The 20,243-nt window shown below is 41.8% G+C and overlaps 1 protein-coding gene across 1 annotated transcript in view; it reads left to right on the forward strand.

Moving 5' to 3' along the window:
* The window catches only part of CLCN4 (chloride voltage-gated channel 4), a 34,519-nt gene extending 14,709 nt beyond the window's left edge, over positions 1 to 19,810 (forward strand). Inside the window, exons 5-12 of the mRNA XM_035115114.2 lie at positions 361 to 483; positions 781 to 987; positions 1,093 to 1,173; positions 2,131 to 2,676; positions 6,944 to 7,130; positions 7,493 to 7,891; positions 11,452 to 11,668; positions 14,939 to 19,810. Of these exons, the coding sequence (XP_034971005.2) occupies positions 361 to 483; positions 781 to 987; positions 1,093 to 1,173; positions 2,131 to 2,676; positions 6,944 to 7,130; positions 7,493 to 7,891; positions 11,452 to 11,668; positions 14,939 to 15,029 (1,851 nt within the window). The 3' untranslated portion in view covers positions 15,030 to 19,810. The remainder of the gene's footprint in view (positions 1 to 360; positions 484 to 780; positions 988 to 1,092; positions 1,174 to 2,130; positions 2,677 to 6,943; positions 7,131 to 7,492; positions 7,892 to 11,451; positions 11,669 to 14,938) is intronic.
* The last annotated feature ends 433 nt before the right edge of the window (positions 19,811 to 20,243 follow it).

Below are 20,243 nucleotides of genomic sequence, written 5' to 3' on the forward strand. Positions count from 1 at the left end.
ACAGTAAGCCCTCAACTTACGTGCATCTAACTTGCACACATTCAGCTTTACGTGCTTGGCAAAGAAATAAAAAATAGAAAAGGAGTGTGCATCCTTTGACAATCCCACCTGCCATTGTACCTAGTGTGTTTTGACTACTGGTATATGTGATTTTGGCTCCAGGCGTGATCCCCAGAATGCAACCCTTGCATAAGTAGTGGGCTTTCTTTGCTGCAATAGCCCTGTCATTAAATTCAGGGAAGAAACCTAGCCCCAAAGTGTCTCTTATTTATATAGCAGCTAGCAGAAACATAGCACTTGTTGGATTGGTTTAACAGTTGTTTGTTCTTGGTTTCTCTCTCTCTCTTTCCTCCTCTCTAGGGTGCAAGCGCTTACATTCTAAATTATTTTCTTTACATTTTGTGGGCTCTATTGTTTGCTTTCCTGGCTGTCTCCCTTGTCCGGGTTTTTGCTCCCTACGCCTGCGGCTCTGGAATTCCAGAGGTAAGTTTTTTGCTTTCTTTTTGGATTGACAGGCATTTCAAAACAGGGGGTGGGAATAATTTCCAATGCTTGAGGGAGGTTTAGAGTGAAGGTTTGAAAAAGACATGGGGGGGGGGTCGGCTAAAGGAGATGGAATTGGGAGTAAAAATGAAGAAACTTTTGGTGGCATCTGATTTGTATTTTTAGAGACTTAGCTTTCACAAGCCTTCAGATTAAAAAAAAAAAACTCTTCAAAATTAGCATCAGCTTCACAAAATCTAGAGCTGCCCTAACACTTTTGTTCTTCCTGCCTTTCAGATAAAGACCATCTTGAGCGGTTTCATTATAAGGGGCTACCTGGGCAAGTGGACCCTCTTAATCAAAACAGTAACTTTGGTTCTGGTGGTGTCTTCCGGACTCAGCCTTGGCAAAGAAGGGCCGCTGGTGCATGTGGCTTGTTGCTGTGGCAACTTTTTCAGCAGCCTCTTCTCCAAGTACAGCAAGAACGAGGGAAAGAGACGAGAGGTAACGTCGGGCTTTGCAATTTCCTTGCCTCACCTCGTAAACTTATGTGTATTTTCCACAGACTCTTTAACTTGCGTGTGTGTGTGTCATTATTTCCATGCTTAGGTGCTTTCGGCTGCTGCTGCCGCCGGTGTCTCTGTTGCCTTTGGAGCACCAATCGGTGGTGTCCTTTTTAGCCTAGAAGAGGTAAGAAGCAACTTGGGCTATGCAGAAGCCCACAGGCCACATCCGTACCAGACCAAAGTAACCTGGGAACTGTGGCTTGTTAAGGGTGCTGTGAGTTGTAAGGAGGAGCTTATTCCTTGCACAGAGCTACAATTCTCATAATTTGCTAGGAAGGGGGATTGGTTGGTTGTTAAAGTGCTCCGGGAATTATAGCTCTGTGAGGGGGCTAGCGGTCTGCTAAAAATCTCTCAGAAACTAAACTTGTGAGTAGTGACCCTCCTAGTTTCCTATTTAGCAGATGGGTAGGCTGCCACTGCTACTCTAGTACAGCTGCCACTTCTGGTTCACTTCCCCCAAAGTCTGGGGAAAGAGCTGATTCCCCTCCGCGACGTATTTGCATAAATCTACATGGATACCTCAAAATTAATACAGCACAGTTTTTCTTCCCCATGGCACTCTGTTGTCCTCTCCCAGAGTCTGGGTGGGGGGATTTTTTTTTACAGATTTGTGTGACAGAGACATTGCACCCTTTCCCCCACAAATCTCAGGGAAGTACCTTGGAAGTTGAGCAGCTTAGTTCCCAAACATTTTGGCTCCCAAACATTGCAAAACCCAGAAGTGAGTGTTCCGGTTTGCAAACTATTTTTGGAAACTGAGCATCTGACGTGGCTTCCGCAGCTTCCAATTGGCTGCAGGAGCTTTCTGCAGCCAATCAGAAGCTGCGTTTTGGTTTTGGAAGTTGAACGGACTTGCAGAATGAATTCTGTTCAACTTCCAAGGTACGACTGTACCTTTGAAAGTAATGGAGATGAGCATGTTTTAAAATGCACTGTGTAACTTAATGCTGATTAATAACATAGCTGCCAAGTTTTCCCTTTTCTCGCGAGGAAGCCTATTCAGCATAAGGGAAAATCCCTTAAAAAAAGGGATAACTTGGCAGCTATGATTATGTTATTGATTGATTCTATTTTCTCTCAGGTGAGTTATTATTTTCCCCTGAAGACTCTCTGGAGATCCTTTTTTGCTGCCCTCGTTGCCGCTTTTACCCTGAGATCCATCAATCCGTTCGGAAACAGCCGCCTGGTTCTGTTTTATGTGGAGTACCACACGCCTTGGTACATGGCCGAACTTTTCCCCTTCATTTTGCTGGGAGTTTTTGGAGGTTTGTGGGGGACGCTTTTCATCCGATGCAACATTGCCTGGTGCAGGAGGCGCAAAACCACCAAGCTTGGAAAGTACCCAGTCTTAGAGGTCATCGTGGTGACGGCCATCACTGCCATCATTGCTTTCCCCAATCCGTACACTCGCAGGAGCACCAGCGAGCTCATCTCAGAACTGTTCAACGACTGCGGCGCTCTGGAGTCCTCGCAGCTCTGCGACTACATAAACGACCCCAATATGACGAGGCCTGTGGATGATATTCCTGACAGACCGGCTGGGATTGGAGTGTACATGGCTATGTGGCAACTAGCCCTGGCTCTCGTTTTTAAAATCATCATCACAATATTTACCTTTGGTATGAAGGTAAGTTGCAGTGTCTGTGTCAATTTTGTGGCAATCTGGTCTCCCATTTTTATTTTTTATTTTTAAAGTGGTTTAGATGTAATGCTAAGACAGACCATGACTTAACTCCCAGCAGTGCAGGAGCGAAGCCCCCGCGGTTTTGGCACTGTGCACCAAGATGCTGCATGTTCACTTTGAAACCATTGTTTTCTTTTGCACAGTTTGTTCTAGTTCAGAGTATAGAGCAGGCATCGGCAACCTCCGGCCCATGGAGGCCATTTATCCATTCCGCGGGCTGCCCATGAACCGAGCCGGCCGCTTGGCAAGTCCCCCGCGCGCTGTGGTAAACCAGCATGGCGCGGGGGCTCGCCGAGCGGCGCCGGAAACCGCGTCTACGCAGCCGCAGAAGCAATTTCTGGCGCTGTGGACATTTTGGAAATGGGCAGCCAGCAACAGAAATCGCTCCTGTGCAGCTGCGGACATGCGCAGAAGCCATTTCCGGTGTTTGGGACATGGGCAGCGCAGCACCGGAAATTGCTTCTGTGCCTGTCCGGCCCATGTCCAGCCCACGGACGATAATCCGTGGGAATCCTCCAGCCCACGGGCAGAAAACGTCGACGCCTGGTATAGAGCTTAGAAACCATTGCATTCTGGGTAGTCAAATCAATTGGAAGTCAAGTGTGAGGCGTACTTCCCTCTGGAGGAACATGGAGACATACATCTCTCCCCCCCCCCATCTCTTAACTGATGCATCTCTTAACTGATGCAAGGGGATAAACTGTATAAGCCCAATTCACAAATAGCGTAACATGAGCATCTTGGCACCTCCCCATTTCTTGTGTTGAAGGAATTTTTGACATGGCAGCATTCTGGCAAGTCTCAGCTTCCCCCTTCTCTAGGCTCCTTAAGCTTTTCTGAAATCCCTGGATTGAAATAAGAACTTATGGGCTGCTGACAGGAAGTAAAGTTGTTGCATTAGCTGACCAATGTTAAATGGCAGCCTAATCAACTTGTCATGCCATTGGCAAAAACTACACTGGAAGTATTTTAATTTTGTTTTGGACGGTGTCCAAAGGCTGGGGAGAATGTGCAATTGGACAGAGTTGTTCCGAATGCCTAAACTGCTGACAGCACATGAGGTCCCTTTATGATCTGATTGTGGCAACTTTTTGATTTGACCGATTGTGGATTCTTGTGCCAAGACCTTCCAATTTTTGTGTGTGTGTTGTTAGAGTTCATTTTGTGTGCGTCCCACGAGCTTGCTTCCAAACAAAACTCGCATATTAGCTCGTATAGGTTTGCAGGGCAAGTATTAGACATAACTTGAAGCACACACAAAAACCAGTGGTGTGTTATGGTTGTTTGGCTCAGCATAGTTGCCTCTCTCTATTTTTGTTCTGGCCTACCAGACCCAGACCCAAAGTGAGAATGTCAGCTTCCCAGATCCTCTCTTCACCCTCAAAAACACTACACAGGGGAGAATCTTTTCTGAAGTGATTTTTCCATTCTATACTTTTCTGGTATAATTTCAAAAAATTCATTCCACGGCCGTGAACTCTTATGATGGAAACGGACCTTGTTAAATGAAAACCTGCTATATGTTCTCCTCTGCTCATCTTTTATTGTTTCCTTTATTTATAAAAATCACCTTTATCTTAATACTGAATTAAGACCTCCTGTTATTCTGGCTAGGTGTGGTGAGGAATTTTTACAGATGAAAACTTCCACGCACAAAAGATTGGGAATTCAATATGAGCTTAACTGGTGGAAAAGATATGCATGTCATGTAGCATGAAAAGGTTAAACTAGCGTTGGGAACATAACTTAGAGTGAGCTAGCTATTTCTATGTCAGCAAAAGCTTGCATGCCATATACTTTTATGCTGAACTTAACATTCAGCATCAAGAAAGGCACAATGGCTTCTCAGTTTAGATATTTTATGGTTTTATACTGCTATGTGGTATCTTAATGTGATGTTGTATACCAACCTCAGAACCTATGTATTAAAGGGGGGTTATAAAATAATAATAATAATAATAATAATAATAAATGCTCTTAATTTGTTGTTAGTCATGCTTATTAATAATGGTAAGGTGGTTATTGTATACGAGCGGGCACTGCAACAAAATGTTGCAGTATATCGTCCCTTCTAGGAAAGAGATCCAGCTGCTCAGCCCTTGTTAGTTACTAAGGTGCCTCATAATTTAGTCCTTTACTGCTGCTAATTAAAATGGTTTCACATATTACAAGGAAGCAGAGGGAAGCGAAGTAGAAATAATGTAATATCCCCTAATTTTGTAATTCTGGCATGGAGAATAACATCTGAGTTCATGATCTGTGCTTGCTCCAAATACAGTGGAACCTCGTTTTACGTACCGTCCTCCTTACAAATGAGCTTTCGTGTGCATGCACACTTCTTCAGATATCTGAAGAAGTGTGCATGCACACGAAAGCTCATACCAATGACAAACTTAGTTGGTCTTTAAGGTGCTACTGGAAGGAATTTTTTTATTTTTTGTTTCGACTACGTCAGACCAACACGGCTACCTATTTGTAACTCCTTACGAATGCTTCGGGTTACGAGCTCTGCTAACCTGGAAGTAGATACTCCTGGTTGTGAACTTTGCCCCGGCATGTGAGTTGAAGTTGCGTGCCATTACCGTAGCGAAAGCATGCCTCATGTTAAGAATGGTTTCAGGTTACAAATGGACCTCTGTAACTAATTAAGTTTGTAACTGGAGGTACCACTCTACAGGGACATCTTATTTCATGGAAGGTGTGCTAGTTCCCACTTTGTACATTGCATTTCACTGAAATTGCAATAGGAGAAATCCGATTCAGATTTTGTTTCTTCTCCCACCGTGTCCTCAGGAAGACTAACATTGTCAGCCTACTACGCACTGAAGACATCTAAGGCTGCAAATCCTACCCTGCTTACAGGGCAGCAAACCTTGTTGAATTCAACAGGGCTTGCTTCTCTCACTTCATCTCTGTAGTACTAACTGGACTTTAATAAGATGGTACTGGGATTCAGACTTTGATGCTAAAGAATTTCATTACACACACACGAACACTTGCCTTGGCTTGAGAAATAGCTTTATTATGAAATATGCAATGTATATCTTGCCAGGATGGAGCGAGCAAGTGGAGTGACTGATGTTTTTATTTCACCTTCTGCCTGCTATTGCTTTGGTGACTGGTGACTTGATTGCACACCAGGCAAGGAAAGGCGTAATTCACAAAGGTCTTGACAAGCAGGGGTGCAGGAATGAACCGCCTGATTTCACCTGTGAAAAGCCAGGCTCCTTGTTAAACATTTTTATGCTGCGTTTGACATGTAATTCAAATTCAATCTAAATTATACAGAAAAGGGCGGTAATAAAGTTGTAAAGTATGCCAAAATGACAGGGGCTCATTTTCAGATGTTTTAAACAGATATATTTTTTCTTGCTCACCATGCCTGAATTGTTATCAGATTCTGACAAGGAAGAGGAGGGGGAGGAGGGAAAAGGCATGCATGTTTTGAGCTGTATGAAAAAAAGAAAAGAAAATGTAAAATAGCTAAACTTGGAATAAATTCATGAATGAAATTAGGCAAAGCTGAAATGTTTTTATGTCAATCTTAGGCACTACTCTCGAAGTTGTATAAATCCAGTCATATGTGGGTATCATAAAAGACTAAGAAAGAAAAAAACTTAAAACCCAAGGGCTGTGATAATAATAATTTTTATTATTATACACTGCCCATCTGGCTGGGTTTCCCCGGCCACTCTGGGCGGATTACAGCATATCTAAAAGCATAATAAAAACATCAAGCATTAAAAACAAAGGGCTGCCTTCAGGTGTCTTCTAAAAGTTGTATAATGCTTTATCTCCTTGACATCTGAAGGGAGGGTGTTCCACCCCTACCTGTGGCCCCTCTCAGTGCTATTGACCTCTGACAAAATTAAGATCTGGGAGCTGGTAAAGTATGGCTGATTTCCCTTGTCATTCCGGTAACATTTCCCTGTCGATGTGACCCTACCATGTGGCTGGATTTATATTTTGCCACATGTGAAGAAGTAGGCTCTGGTTTTGAAAGCTTACATTGCAACCCATCTGCTAGCTATCCTTTTTAAGTGCGGTATATAACAAACCTAACAGGTTTAATCCACAGAAAGATTGTGGATTAAAATTTGGCATGAGATGCATTCACAAGTTATTTATTACTTTAAAATCGCCTTCATTGTATGTAGTCAAGCTGACCTTTTGAGAATCTGACTTTTCACTTCTGCTTACGTTATTTGAGATCCCTTCAGGACTCTTCATACCTAGTATGGCTGTGGGAGCTATCGCTGGAAGAATAGTTGGGATCGGAGTGGAGCAGATGGCCTACCATCACCACGACTGGATCATCTTCCGGAACTGGTGCAGGCCAGGAGCTGACTGTGTTACCCCAGGACTTTATGCTATGGTGGGAGCTGCAGCTTGTTTAGGTACAATATGTGACTTTTCTCTTGGCTGTATGTAATGTGGTATTTAAATAGGGACACAGATGGCGCTGTGATCTAAACCACGCTTGCTGATCAGAAGGGAGATTCATTGCTGGGACCTTATTTTTAAGTTTTAAGAACTCACCATTCATGGATGTATTTACTGATGTAATGTTGCTTTATAGAAAATAGTTTTCAACCTCTATCATGCCTGTTTTTTTTTTTTTTAAAAAATAAACTTTATATTAAAAAAAATCAACATTGCTTCTGATTTAGGAATCGTAGGTTATCCTGGTATACTGCTAAAGATACCCATGTATGTTGCAAATCGTTTCCATTACCAAAGGTCCTCTCTCTTTCGACAGGCGGAGTCACCAGAATGACAGTCTCTCTTGTCGTGATCATGTTTGAGTTAACAGGAGGATTGGAGTACATAGTACCCTTGATGGCTGCAGCTGTCACTAGCAAATGGGTAGCTGATGCCTTTGGCAAAGAAGGGATCTACGAGGCACACATCCATTTGAACGGCTATCCGTTTCTGGATGCGAAGGATGAGTTCACCCACAGAACACTGGCCACTGATGTCATGAGGCCTAGGCGCGGAGAGCCGGCTCTCTCCGTCCTGACCCAAGACAGCATGACGGTAGAAGATGTGGAGACGTTAATCAAGGAGACGGACTACAACGGCTTTCCAGTGGTGGTTTCTAAGGACTCTGAACGCCTTATAGGCTTTGCACAGAGGCGGGAGTTGATTCTTGCCATAAGTAAGTATCGAGTCTGTATCGTCTAGAGATATGCTTACTGTTATAGATGACATAGAAGAAGAGGAGAGGAGTAAGAGAGCTGTGTGGGGATGAGGGATCAGGTCTCAAAAGACCTAAGCTTGGCATGTCATCTCAGTGATTCACTAGGTAGGGAGAGCGTGGAGGGCGGCCCCAGTGTTGCCTGGCCCTGCTGCCTTCACCCCTTGAGAGCAGGCTCCTTACCAATGTGTGGAAAGTGACATAGGCGACAGAGCCAGTGAGCACGTTCCTGCTGCACCGTCATGCCATTGGAATCATGTACGGGTTGAATGCCTGAGTAGGACTTATGCCATCTTTTGAAGCTTTGCTTTAAAGAGTATAGTTGGGGTTGTATCCAATGCAGCGGCAAATGTGTTCTGCAGGAGAATGCATAATCAAGTTGCTTTTAATGCCATAGTGCAGTAAATTGCTCAATCTCTTTCACGGTGAGTTTCTGCTAGTACAACTGTTGCGTTGGATTCCTAATTCCGTAACTCATCCATCAGCTAGCACAAGAGTCATTGTGCTAGTGGGCAGAGGATGTTGGGCACAACCTATCGATTCTTTCAGGATTAGCTTCATAGGATAGTTTTCCCTCTGTTATTACTTCTGTACTTCGCCAGCCTGGTGTCCTTCCAATGTTTTGAACGGCAACTCCCATCAGAAAAGATTGGCAAAAGCTGCATTACAGAAATATACTGTTTGAAGAGAGGAACCTTCAGTTTATATATGCTTCATTTCCCTCTACCTCCCTTTACCTCTTCAGGGCCCATACCTTATCCAAGTTTAAGTCTGACAAATTGGTTTTGACAAGATTATATTTGAGCTGTGGCAAATGTATGTGCGGGGGTGGGGTGGGGACTGGCGTAGGTGACAGGAAGCACATTGCAATTTCAATAAAGGGCACATTTATAATATGAAGACAGTAGAAAAGTTAATGTTTATGTGAATTGCAGTAAATTGGAAGGTGATAAAGCTTTGGATTTGGCAGTTTTAAGCCCATCGATGCTACAGGAGGCAAACAGCGTTTCTGTGCATCACGGTGTCCCATTGCACCAGAAACGGTTTAATCCTGCTGGCCACATGACCCGGAAAGCTGTCTGTGGACAAACGCTGGCTCACTTGGCCTGAAAGTGATGAGCGCCGTCCCCCATAGTTGCCTTTGACTGTACTTAACTGTCCAGGGGTCCTTTAACAGAATGCAACTGGATAGCGATGGAAAGCCTGTGTTTCTGGATTTTAAAAGTTAGAGACACATTTGTGCTCCATGATTGATGGGAAAGAAGTGTGTATAGATACAAACACACACTTGTAGTAATAAAGCCCCCTTCTTAAGATCAGCCGCAACTCAAATCAATCAAGAGGAAAAATTGTTGGCTCTAGTTAGGATATGTGTTTGAAGACAGGATATTTTTAGATGGCTTTCCGTGTCCTTGAGCTTTCATCATGCACACAGGAAATAGAAGGGAAAGGAGAGAGAGAGGGTAAAGGGCATTAGCCTCTCTCGGTGCATCCTTCCGCAATAATTGTTCAGAGGATTTCTATGCAAACATTAGAGTGGGGAGGATATAGGACTAGCCATTATTAGAAGATATAGTATATAATATATACTGCAATGTAGGAACTGAGGGATGCCATTTGTTTAAGACTGTGGTGTCCAAACTTTTTTCAAAGAGGGCCAGATTTGATGAAGTGAAGGGCCGTGAGGACCAACCAAAGGGCCAACCAAAGTTGTTTACCTTTAAGGATTGAAGTTGTTGAGCTTTTGGGGGGATTTTACCCCAGGAATTAAACTGCCACAGGGGCCAGATTAAACCGACTGGATTAGGCCCCCAAGACGGACTTTGGACATGCCTGGTTTAAGAGAATTATTTTTGAAAGTCAAATAAGGACTGTTGCTACAATATAGGTGATTAAACTAATTCAGGCACATCTAAGTACTGTAATCACTTTAGGTCCTGTACACTTAAAAAAAAATGCTATTAAAGAGTCATGATTTAAATGGACCCATCCTCCATGCATTCTGATTCCTCGCCGTCGCCTTACTTCCTTGTTCAGGTAAACTTTAGATTGCTGTTTTACCTAAATTGGGGGAATATAGTTAGACTCTAAACCAGAATAGGAAGCCACAGTTTGAAATGGGTTTTCAATTCTGTTTTTGAATTGCCATTTGCTCAGTTTGAACATCATGGCAAACAATGGTTTGCCCAAACCAGGAAGTGAGAGGGTTTTAACATGTGGCAGGAAGAGGGAGGGAGGAATGGTGTGGCTGTTACATATGAATTAGGCCATGCTTTGTTTAAGGTAGTACAGTAGTTTGTTTTAGCTTGCGGAACTCACATATCCTCAACTGAGTAGTTTCTGAGTAATAAATTGATTCTGGATGCTTTCTGTGCTTAAAATATTTTCCCCATATCACCCCACCTTTCTCACTATGCTGGGTGTCATGAATTTTTGATCTCATAACATTTGAATTTATCAAGCAAGGAATGCATATTCCTTTTAACTTTACAAGTTAATGTTTGTACTCTGAAATAAATCTTTATTAAATCTACACCAATGAATCGGGTATTTACGGTTCAGTCCACTTTCAATTCAAGATGTACATTTCCCCCCTCCTTCTTTACGTATTCATTTGCATTGCTTAAAGGCCAAAAACGTGATTGCTCTCAAGCCAGATTTCATTTAAAAATATTACATTAGAGTGAGGTGAACCTATTGGATGCTGCCCACATTCTGTGTGTGTAGCAGTTAACCTGCGATGTTATGTTGACTCAAGCAAGTCATCAGTTACTCTTGCTACAAACAGGTTACAAATGTGTGTGTGTGAATTGCATAATGTCAACTCCACACCAAAATACTACTGAACAATACAAGATTGGGCCCTTAGTGCCATTCTTCAGTGACCCACCACAGCAGCTCACAGAGCCCGAGCCCCTCACAAGCTTACCAGGGCTGGGGCCAGTTGGCGTCTGTCCATTGTCCAGCAACGCCAAACAAATAAAAAGGGGTGTCTCTGACCAGACCTGATGTCAGTAGCAGTAGGCCTCTTCAAGCAAACCATGTACTGGTTCTGGGCCTGCATCACAGTACTGATACATACTTTGCAATTCATAACAGCTTAAAGGACTTTCAGGTCGCTAATTTTTCTTACTTTCATCATCTGAGGGCCTTCTTTGTGTGCCTCTTCCACGTGAGGTCCGGAGGGTGGCAACACAAGAATGGGCCTTTTCTGCAGTAGCTCCCCACTTGAGGCGTGATCTCCCCAGGGAGGTTCACCTGGCAAAAACCTTCCTCTTCAACCAGGCCTTTGGCTGATTAATATTCTACAGTTTTTTAAACGTGTTTGTGGTAAGGGTGTGGGTGTGTTATTGTTTTGCTGTTTTGTTTTAATTCTTTCCTTGCTTTTATCCTGTATTTTATTCTGTGAACCCCTGAGATCTTCTGATGAAGGTCAGCATATAGATCTAATAAATAAATAAATGAAGAATGGATGTTGCATTCATTTTAAGTGTATTTTCCCTTATCTATCCGTTACACAGAAAACGCAAGGCAGCGCCAGGATGGTGTAGTCAGCAATTCCATTATCTATTTCACTGAAGAGCCTCCGGAAGTCCCAGCAAACAGCCCTCACCCCCTGAAGCTCCGGCGTATTCTCAATCTGAGCCCCTTTACTGTCACAGACCACACGCCCATGGAAACGGTGGTAGACATTTTCCGGAAGCTTGGACTCAGGCAGTGTCTTGTCACACGCAGTGGGTAAGTAGCTGGATATATGTAACTGAGCAGGCAAAAAAGGGTCTGCAGCTAAGATGCTGGCATAATAAGTTGGAGCTATTTTGCCCTGCTCATTGGAATTGTTAGATTTTCGTAGGCTGTCCACATAAATAATAACCTAGTAGAGAACCACTTCAGACAACCTAGCTTGATTCATACTATTTATGACTAGAAAATTATTGTTTGTTTCTGAAAAATTATGGATGGCCTGGGTGAGTCTTCAGGCTAAGAAGCTGAAGGAAAGTCAGGAGCAGCTGGCTGAAACAAATGCCACTAGTTTCCAAACCTACTTCTACAAAGAAAGGTTGGGGATATGGAGGGATGCAGAGGCGAATACATTTATTGGGGAATGAAAACAAAAACAACCCTGTGACCTGCTATAATTGTAATACAATGATACTTTGTAAAAAATAATGATTATGGAACAGTGAATTAATCCATATGGAAAGTGAACATGATGATGATGTTGATAATAATAATAATAATAATAATAATAATAATAATAATAATAATAATAATAATATACTTATACAACGCCCATCTGCCTGGCCCTCCCCAGCCACTCTGGATGGATCCCAACAGAATATTAAAAACACAATAAAACAACAAACATTAAAAACTTCCCTAAACAGGGCTGCCCTCGGATATCTTTTAAAAGTCAGATAGTTGTTTATTTCCTTGACATCTGATGGGAGGGTGTTCCACAGGGCGGGCGCCACTACCAAGAAGGCCCTCTGCCTGGTTCCCTGTAACCTCACACCTTGCAGGGAGGGAACCGCCAGAAGGCCCTCGGCGCTGGACCTCAGTGTCCGGGCTGAACGATGGGGGTGGAGAGAAAGCACCAACACTTTGAATTGTGCTCGGAAGCATATTGGGAGCCAATGGTGTTACCGGTAGAGCCAGATTCAGAATGCAAGAGTCCATAATATTTTCAGCGTCAGCATCCCTTGTGAGAGAGAGAAATGGGTGGACAGCCCAGCTTTTGCACCACAGACTTCTGATAACATGTGAACTGGGACTCCTGTGCCAATGCAACTTCCATTTTTCTTTATTTGAGTGAGATAAAACATTTTAAGTGGGGCCTCCTATGTGAACAGGCATTAGCATGGAGGTTTCCACTTGCATGTTCTTGGAAGGGAGAACAGGCAAGGGCAGGTGCTGGTAATGTACAAATTTGGGCCTGACAGGTTACCAAAGATTCTTTATCACTAGTTCCCTTTGAAAATATTTTTCCTTCAAGCTCATAGTCGTGCACCCCTCTCTCTCCTGACGAGAGCAGCATTCATAATGCATGTAATTAAACTGTGGCTATAGACAGCACAACTGCCAAATATTTTGCTGCTGGGGAGGAGTGCCAGCAGAATGTCATTGTTAGCAAATGTTTTGCTTGTGTGTTGAGCCTCTAGCTAGATTTAACTGCGCCTAAAGTGCTTATGAAAATCCTGAACTGAATGACAAATGAAGGGAATTAACCAGCGGAGGTTTGTTTTTCCACGAACGGAAAGTGCACATGACTTAGGAACCTACAGGAAGGTGAGGAATTAAAAATAAGAGGCAGAAGCTAACTCGAGTGAAACCGTGACCTTGCGAGGAATGCAGAGTATGTCCCTCAGAAGCTCAAATTGGATTCTAAACAGTCTGAAGTCACGATTCAGGCCAAGCTTCAGTGGTGGAACAACTGATGTACCTGGCTATAAAGTACATTTTCAAGGTTGGATGCGTTGAGTGCTCATTTCACAGTTGAAGTAGAAGGCAAGGTGGTATTGAAGAGTGACTTCTAAACCCAACAGCTCATACTTTTCTGATACAATGGAAACTCTCTGGCTCTTGAGGAATTCACCAGATACTCCAGGGCAGATGTTTTCAACCTTTTCGAGTCCACGAATCCCTTGACCAACTACATTTTTTTCTGCAGCACCCCTTTGGGGCTCAGGGGCCCAGTTATCTCACCCCTTGCCTAAAGAGCTGGCAGCCTCTCACCCCTTTTCAAACACCCTTCCTTGGGGAGTGTTCCCTCAGCCTGCTCTCCTCTCCCCTCTCTTTGGGAATCCTCTGAGCAGGTGCTGCTGCTGCACTGTGAGGAGGTAAACTACAGTTCCCATGATCCTTTGGGGAAAATTCCTGTGCTAAATTGCTATATGACCAAATGTGTCAGTAAATTCAGAGAGCTATTATTGCCGTATCCTGTTAAATAAGGCACACTGATTTTTTGAGAGCCATTTCCCAGACATTGTGTCTGAAAGCTGACCTTTGTATCCAAGTCCCAGTATTGGTGGGAGATATTTCTTATTACATTTCCCCCTGTCTTCTTTACTAGAAAGTTAGAAATCTTTAACTTTCCTTTGTTGATTATTGGTAGGTTGTCTAAAAATTGACAATTTGATCTATGTTCAAAATTTGGCAGTTAACCTACAAGGAAATGTTGTTTCCCAGCAGTAAACTGTTTATAAATCAGCATTGATTTAATTCCCCCCACCTTGTTGGAGTAAGTTTCTGAATGATTCTGCTGTTTTGTTGTTGCCTACAAGCTATTGTGGTGTTTACATTTCTGCAACTGACATGGCAGCCTACAGCTGAAACATGAATAAACTCGTATGTGATTGTGTACAAATGGTGAAATGGAATAATCCTTGAGAGATTGCATCCGGTTTTTTTCCAGGGGGTTGTGGGGGATAAAATCTAGTTGCCTTCAAGAAATCTTTCATTTAAGATGCCCATCAATACTTGGTTCAAAGGCCTTAGGCTGCAAGTCATTTGAGATTCTTGTATGCATCCATCTCCTTGTGACTGAGCTTGGCTTGGACTGAGCTCAGCTTGTTGTGGCCTACAGGCCAGAAACTATTCCAGAAAGAGGTTTGAGAGATGATGTCAGGTGGCATAAGTTCTTACTTGCCCAAGGACCAGCCTTACCTAGCATACATTCAGGAATGCAGCTAGAGGAACTACGGCAGATTTATCATTTTGCCAAATGTGGTGGGGAAAACCCAGAGTAAAAGCATGGTTATGGGTATGGTATGGTATGGTATGGTATGGTATGGTATGGTATGGTATGGTATGGTATTGTGAGTTTTCTTCAGCAACCTGTGTATTCATTAGCGGGAATCAGTTTTCTAATATTCCAATTTTCTGGTTTTTTAAAAATTGCTCTGTTTCTTTATAGTGAAGTTCTGCCTGCAGCAGAATTTGAGAAGCAGATGAGACAGACTCATGATTAATGACCTTTTCTGTTTCTTTCCTTCTCTTCTTCTCTAGGAGGCTTCTGGGCATCATAACAAAAAAGGATGTGTTAAGGCATATGGCTCAAATGGCTAATCAGGACCCTGAATCCATCATGTTTAACTAGGCTGATCTCAGAGGACAGGCCGGGATCTAAGCTTTCAAGGGAACTTTACTGGACTAATAGATGTGGATTTTGTACAGTACTTCATTTTCGTTTCGTTTCGTTTTGTTAAAATGAGATTTAAATAAGTTGGAATCATATCCAGGGCAGAACCAAAGGAAAATGCTGACGGGGGGGGGGGGGGGGGAGCGCAAATGCAACGTTAGAGTTTGGAAATGCTGTCCACCTGCAGATGAGCTTGGGCTAAACGCTAACTCTTGTAGCGTTCCCATGGTGAGTTTCCAGTTCTTCCCTTCCATGGTAGTTTCCTCAGGAGCCATCATCACCTAGTTGTTTTCCCTGACCCCTTTGCACATAAACTCTGATGGGGGGGGGGGACAGAAACTCTACTACATGATCAGCCTTGAGTCAAAATGTGAGTGCTGTGATAAAGTGTGTGGGAGGGGAGGATGAGGAGGAAGTCACCAAGAGGTTTGATCCCACAGAATTACATATAAGTAGCAACCAAGGTACTTATAACTGCTTGGTTGGTGCATGCATAGGTGTGAAATGGTTTGTGTTGAAAAGGAATGGGAAGCATAGAGGAATGCCACCAACTCGATAGGGTGATGTAGAAAAATAGCAAGCATCTTTATAAATACAGTATTAAGACAAATGCAAAAACGTTGCGTTCAAAACAACTGTGTGCTAGCCATGTTTTTTCTCTCTCTCCTAAGTTTAGCACTTATTTGTTAATGGATTATGCTAAAGTATTTTCAGGAAATGTATAATTTTATGAAAAATGTATTGCTTTTGCCTATTTTTTTAGATAGACAAAATAGATTTAAAGCTGTGCTTCAGTTGACTTTCAGCATTGTAAAACTGGTTTCGTTTACTAAATTTTGTCCAACCTAAATTCTCACGTTCATTTTTGATGTGATGAAATTGCCATGATGTGACTTCTGACTGTCATTTTTACATGGTGAATATTTCTTCTCATTGGCTGCATTTGCATGTAATGCTAAACTTTGGTTTAACACTGCATGCGCAGGCTGGAATGAGCAAGAATACGACTTGGGTCATGCTTCTCCTTCTCTTACAGAATCCCAGTTTGCATGAACCAGGGATCATGATTTACAAGTAACTTTGGTCAGTTTTGAAGCAACCTGGCTTTTACATTAACCAGAAGTTGCTTTTGAAAAAAACAAACCATGACCTCTGATTCATATGCAACTGCAAGCAAGGACTTTTATGTAAGCAGAACTAAACACTGCCCAAGCCCTCATCTTGTCTATGCAGGAGGAAGAGAGGAGAGTGCATGAGTTTATTTATGTAATGCTAAACCATGCAAACTGGGCCACTGTTTCCACAGTGGTAAAATCTACAATTGACTACATTCTGGAGATTTTATCACAGTTTTTCCAAGCTCATGGCATGTGAAAGTTGAACCATAGCCACATCTCTTGGTCATGAAAGATAATGGGAAATTAGCTTCAGTATTTTTATCAATAGGATTTTTTTAATCCTTCCTAATGCACAGCAAAGTTGTTAATATTTATTACTTCTCTATGCAAATATTGCATCATTTTTTGGTTTACGCCACAGTGTTTTTTTGCAGTGTAAAATACTTTGTAAACCATGTTTTCTGTGTAATGAATGCACTTCTGTACCAGTTCTAGCTACTTTCTTATTCCTCCAGTTGGAAGTTCTTTGCGCAGACTTGAAGGTTCTAACACTCTGTTACAGCAGAGATAATCTCCGCATCTTCTTGGGCACAAGAGTCATATGGAAAGTTTTATCTCTTTAAAGAAAGGTAGAAAAATGTTTTGTGATATTCAGTTCTCGTTTTATTATGGCTTCTTTGGCTGATATTGTTTACTACTGGAACAGAGGTAGCAAAATGGTGCCTTTCAGATGTTGCTGGATTACAACTCCCATCATCTCCAGCCAGCGGTCAGGGATGATGGGAGTTGTAGTCTATGACACCAGGAGATCACCATGTTGGATAGCCTTGTACTAGAAGAATGTGGGACCCTAAAAATGTCTCTCAGAACTCCACATACTTCGGAAAGTAGAGACACTACAGGACAGCTTTGCAAATTGGTAAATGTGGACTCCTTGGACTGTAATTCCATCAACATCAATGAGTACTTTGGTTTAAATTGCTTGTGGATGGTTGAACAATGCATTTATACGGCATCTACTGCATTTGTGGGTATGCTGTGGGCTATGCCTAACAATTACCTTACTCCAATGCTCATGACCTGGAGATTAAATTGCTTATAACAGCATGGAAGTGGCATTTAAGAAACATCGGTGCATGGCAGTCACAAGAACCATGAAACAAGACTTGGGCCAAAGTGGTCAGTCCATAGTTTTTCATCAGCTTGGGAGTGGGGTGGAACAAAAATGGCACCCAAAGATAGTAATAATTTTCCCAAGTGTGACACACCATTATTGGGGCGCGGGGCGCGGAATACCTAACTCGTTTGAAAATTATCCCTATCCACGGCAGACAAATGGACCTGCAAACGTGGGTTGAGGGAACGTGACCTAGCTATCTTCATATTTTAATGTGACTGCCTGAACAAGCCACAATGCAAACATTTTAAAACTGAAGTCCAAGCCTTTATTAGGTAGCCAAGTTAGCAATGGGTCATAAATTGTAGAAAAACACACACTCTCAAAGTTAAGTTTTCTAAAAGTCAAAACCTATAGTTCTGAACAGCGCATGGAACCAAATACGGATTAAATAATATCATATTGTAGAACAGCCCCAGACATTAAGTACAGTATAGGAAGAGGAAATCTGATGCTAAGGTCGATCTGATAAGCACATTGTTCAAAGTATAGCTTGCAAGAGTGAGGTATGATATAATAGTCAGTGGCGATGATGTGGGTCCCTTTAAAAACCTCAGTTTTCTAGCTCACAATTTTACTACAAGCACCATAACACTATTTATTTGGGTGTATGTATTAAGGGTGTGCACGAGCCACAAGATTCAGTTTTTCTCTGTAACTTTGGGAGGCATCTCGACCTGTTTCAGAGCAGCTCTTTGTCATTCAGTTCACTGCGATTAAATCCTAGAAGGTACCTCCTGTCACTCACTCCTCATTCAAGCTCAAAATGTTTCCCTAGTCAGTTTGATTCCGCATAAAATAAAATGATAAAATAAAATAAAGTGGTTGTTTTACAAATGCAGCGTTTTGTGGGGCATCCAAATCAACAGAGTAGCTCGGGACTTTAGGGAGCCCAACTCAATGAAATGCCCGTTCTCAGAATATAGTTTTGCATTTCTGAATTCCAAACACAGGAGAAAAGGACTCACTGAAATGTCTATTTGCTAGTTTACATGTAGGTAAAACTTGCATGTACTCGCAAGAGGTCCACACAGAGGAATTTGGTACATGCTTATTAACAAAGAGGTGTACATTTTTATGTAGATAAATTTTACATCTCTTGGTTAATATATATTAACTGTTGAAACTGCCTCACGTTATACCAGGTGTGCATCTTATTTCATTTCATTTATAGGTTTCTCTTTTAAAATTAAAATAAGAAAGTGGCTTACACAAAAATACTAATAGCAATAAAATGCAGCATCTTAAAAAGGGAACACGAATTAATGCCACTTTATTTTGGAAGGCTTGTATTTTTACTACTCAGCAACTCAATTTTGAATAGAGGGGCAAATGATCTACCTCCTCTCTGAATTTATCTGTAATTTATGTTCTGGCTATTGAGAACTATTTATCCTCTGTACAGGTCTCCTGTCCTTGAAATATAGGGAGGAAAATAAATTTTAATTTGGGATGTACGTGTAATCTACTTTATGCATTAGGGAGTAAGAAAATAAATTGTATCTAGAAGCAAATTACGTTTTCCATCGTTAAGCACAAAGATCGTCCCTTTTTTTGCAGATGCTGAGACTTTATTTAAAAAATCTGCATCCACCAAGTGAAATTAATATTTGTAAGTATTTTAAATTTGCTTTTTCCCCCTTTCACTTATGCCATTCATAATAGTATGACATTTTCAAGTCTGAATTTTTTTATCTTCAGAAGTTGAATATAAAAACCAGAGATTTTGGGGCTTTTGACACTGAGAAATGTCAAATATGATTTGTAAATGGAGAACTGTTAAATACTAATTACCATTGAACATTATCTCATAGTTAACCCTGTAAGATTAAAAATGCTGCTGCATTCAAAGGCTGTCAAATGTGAAATACTGCAGCCATCAAGTGGTTTTCAATCCTGTTCTGCAGGTAAGGAAGGATATAAGGGGAACCTGAAGATCAATAATAACAGACAGGCTCTCCTGGTAGATACCGGTAGCTAGCCAACCACTGCTCATCTTTTATGAATTGCACACTACAAAGGATGGTTGGGGGGCTGATGAACTCTTGAATCCCTTAAATCTGGCCTAGAAGCTTTTGTAATGTACGGAAGTTGCAGATATGCAATGCTTTTTTTTTTGTCAGGCAGGACAAGGTAGAAAATGTTCCCTGAGAATCTGAAAACCACAGTGCTATATTATCACATATCAGATAACAATACATTAACATCCTTGGTATCTGTGTGCATCAATTGCCAAACATTGCCAAATACTAATTCTGTCATTGGATACAAAAATCAAACATGTTTGCTTGACATAGTGCCACTATGAAGCTTTCTCCCTACAATTTTCATTGGGGGGGGGGAATTCACAGTGGAGAGTTATGCAGAGAAAAATCCAGTTGAAATTAATCTATCAGTTGATAAAATGTGTCTAATCAGTTTACCCAGAAACAGATGAAAGCATTTTTTTTTAAAAAAAAATCCAGCCTCTTAACAATCCAGAGCCTTGTGTGTCAAAGGATTTATTATTTGGGGAATTCCCCCCATCACAGGCAAAGGATGGAAGTCTGTAATGACAAGTGTCTCTGGCCTGTGCTCTCACTGCCCTTATTTTTGCATGCAGATAAAAGTGACATAAAGATTGTCAGCATTAGCCATGTTGGTCAATGAATATTTGCTGGCTAATAAATTTTGTTTCTCAAAATTCTTTCCACAATTATCAGCTAGTGTTAATTTTCTGTCTGTATATTATTGCACAGCAGAGCTCAATAATTTCTGGAAGGACTCAATAATATATTGATCCAATTCCCTTGTTATTTAATTGATTCTGAGGATGAAAATTGTGTTGTCACTGAGCACGGTTGATTTAAGACTGAGATTGATCAGGAAAAGTGTATT

Source organism: Zootoca vivipara, chromosome 4, assembly GCF_963506605.1.
Source record: "Zootoca vivipara chromosome 4, rZooViv1.1, whole genome shotgun sequence".
Classification (NCBI taxonomy): Eukaryota; Metazoa; Chordata; class Lepidosauria; order Squamata; family Lacertidae; genus Zootoca; species Zootoca vivipara.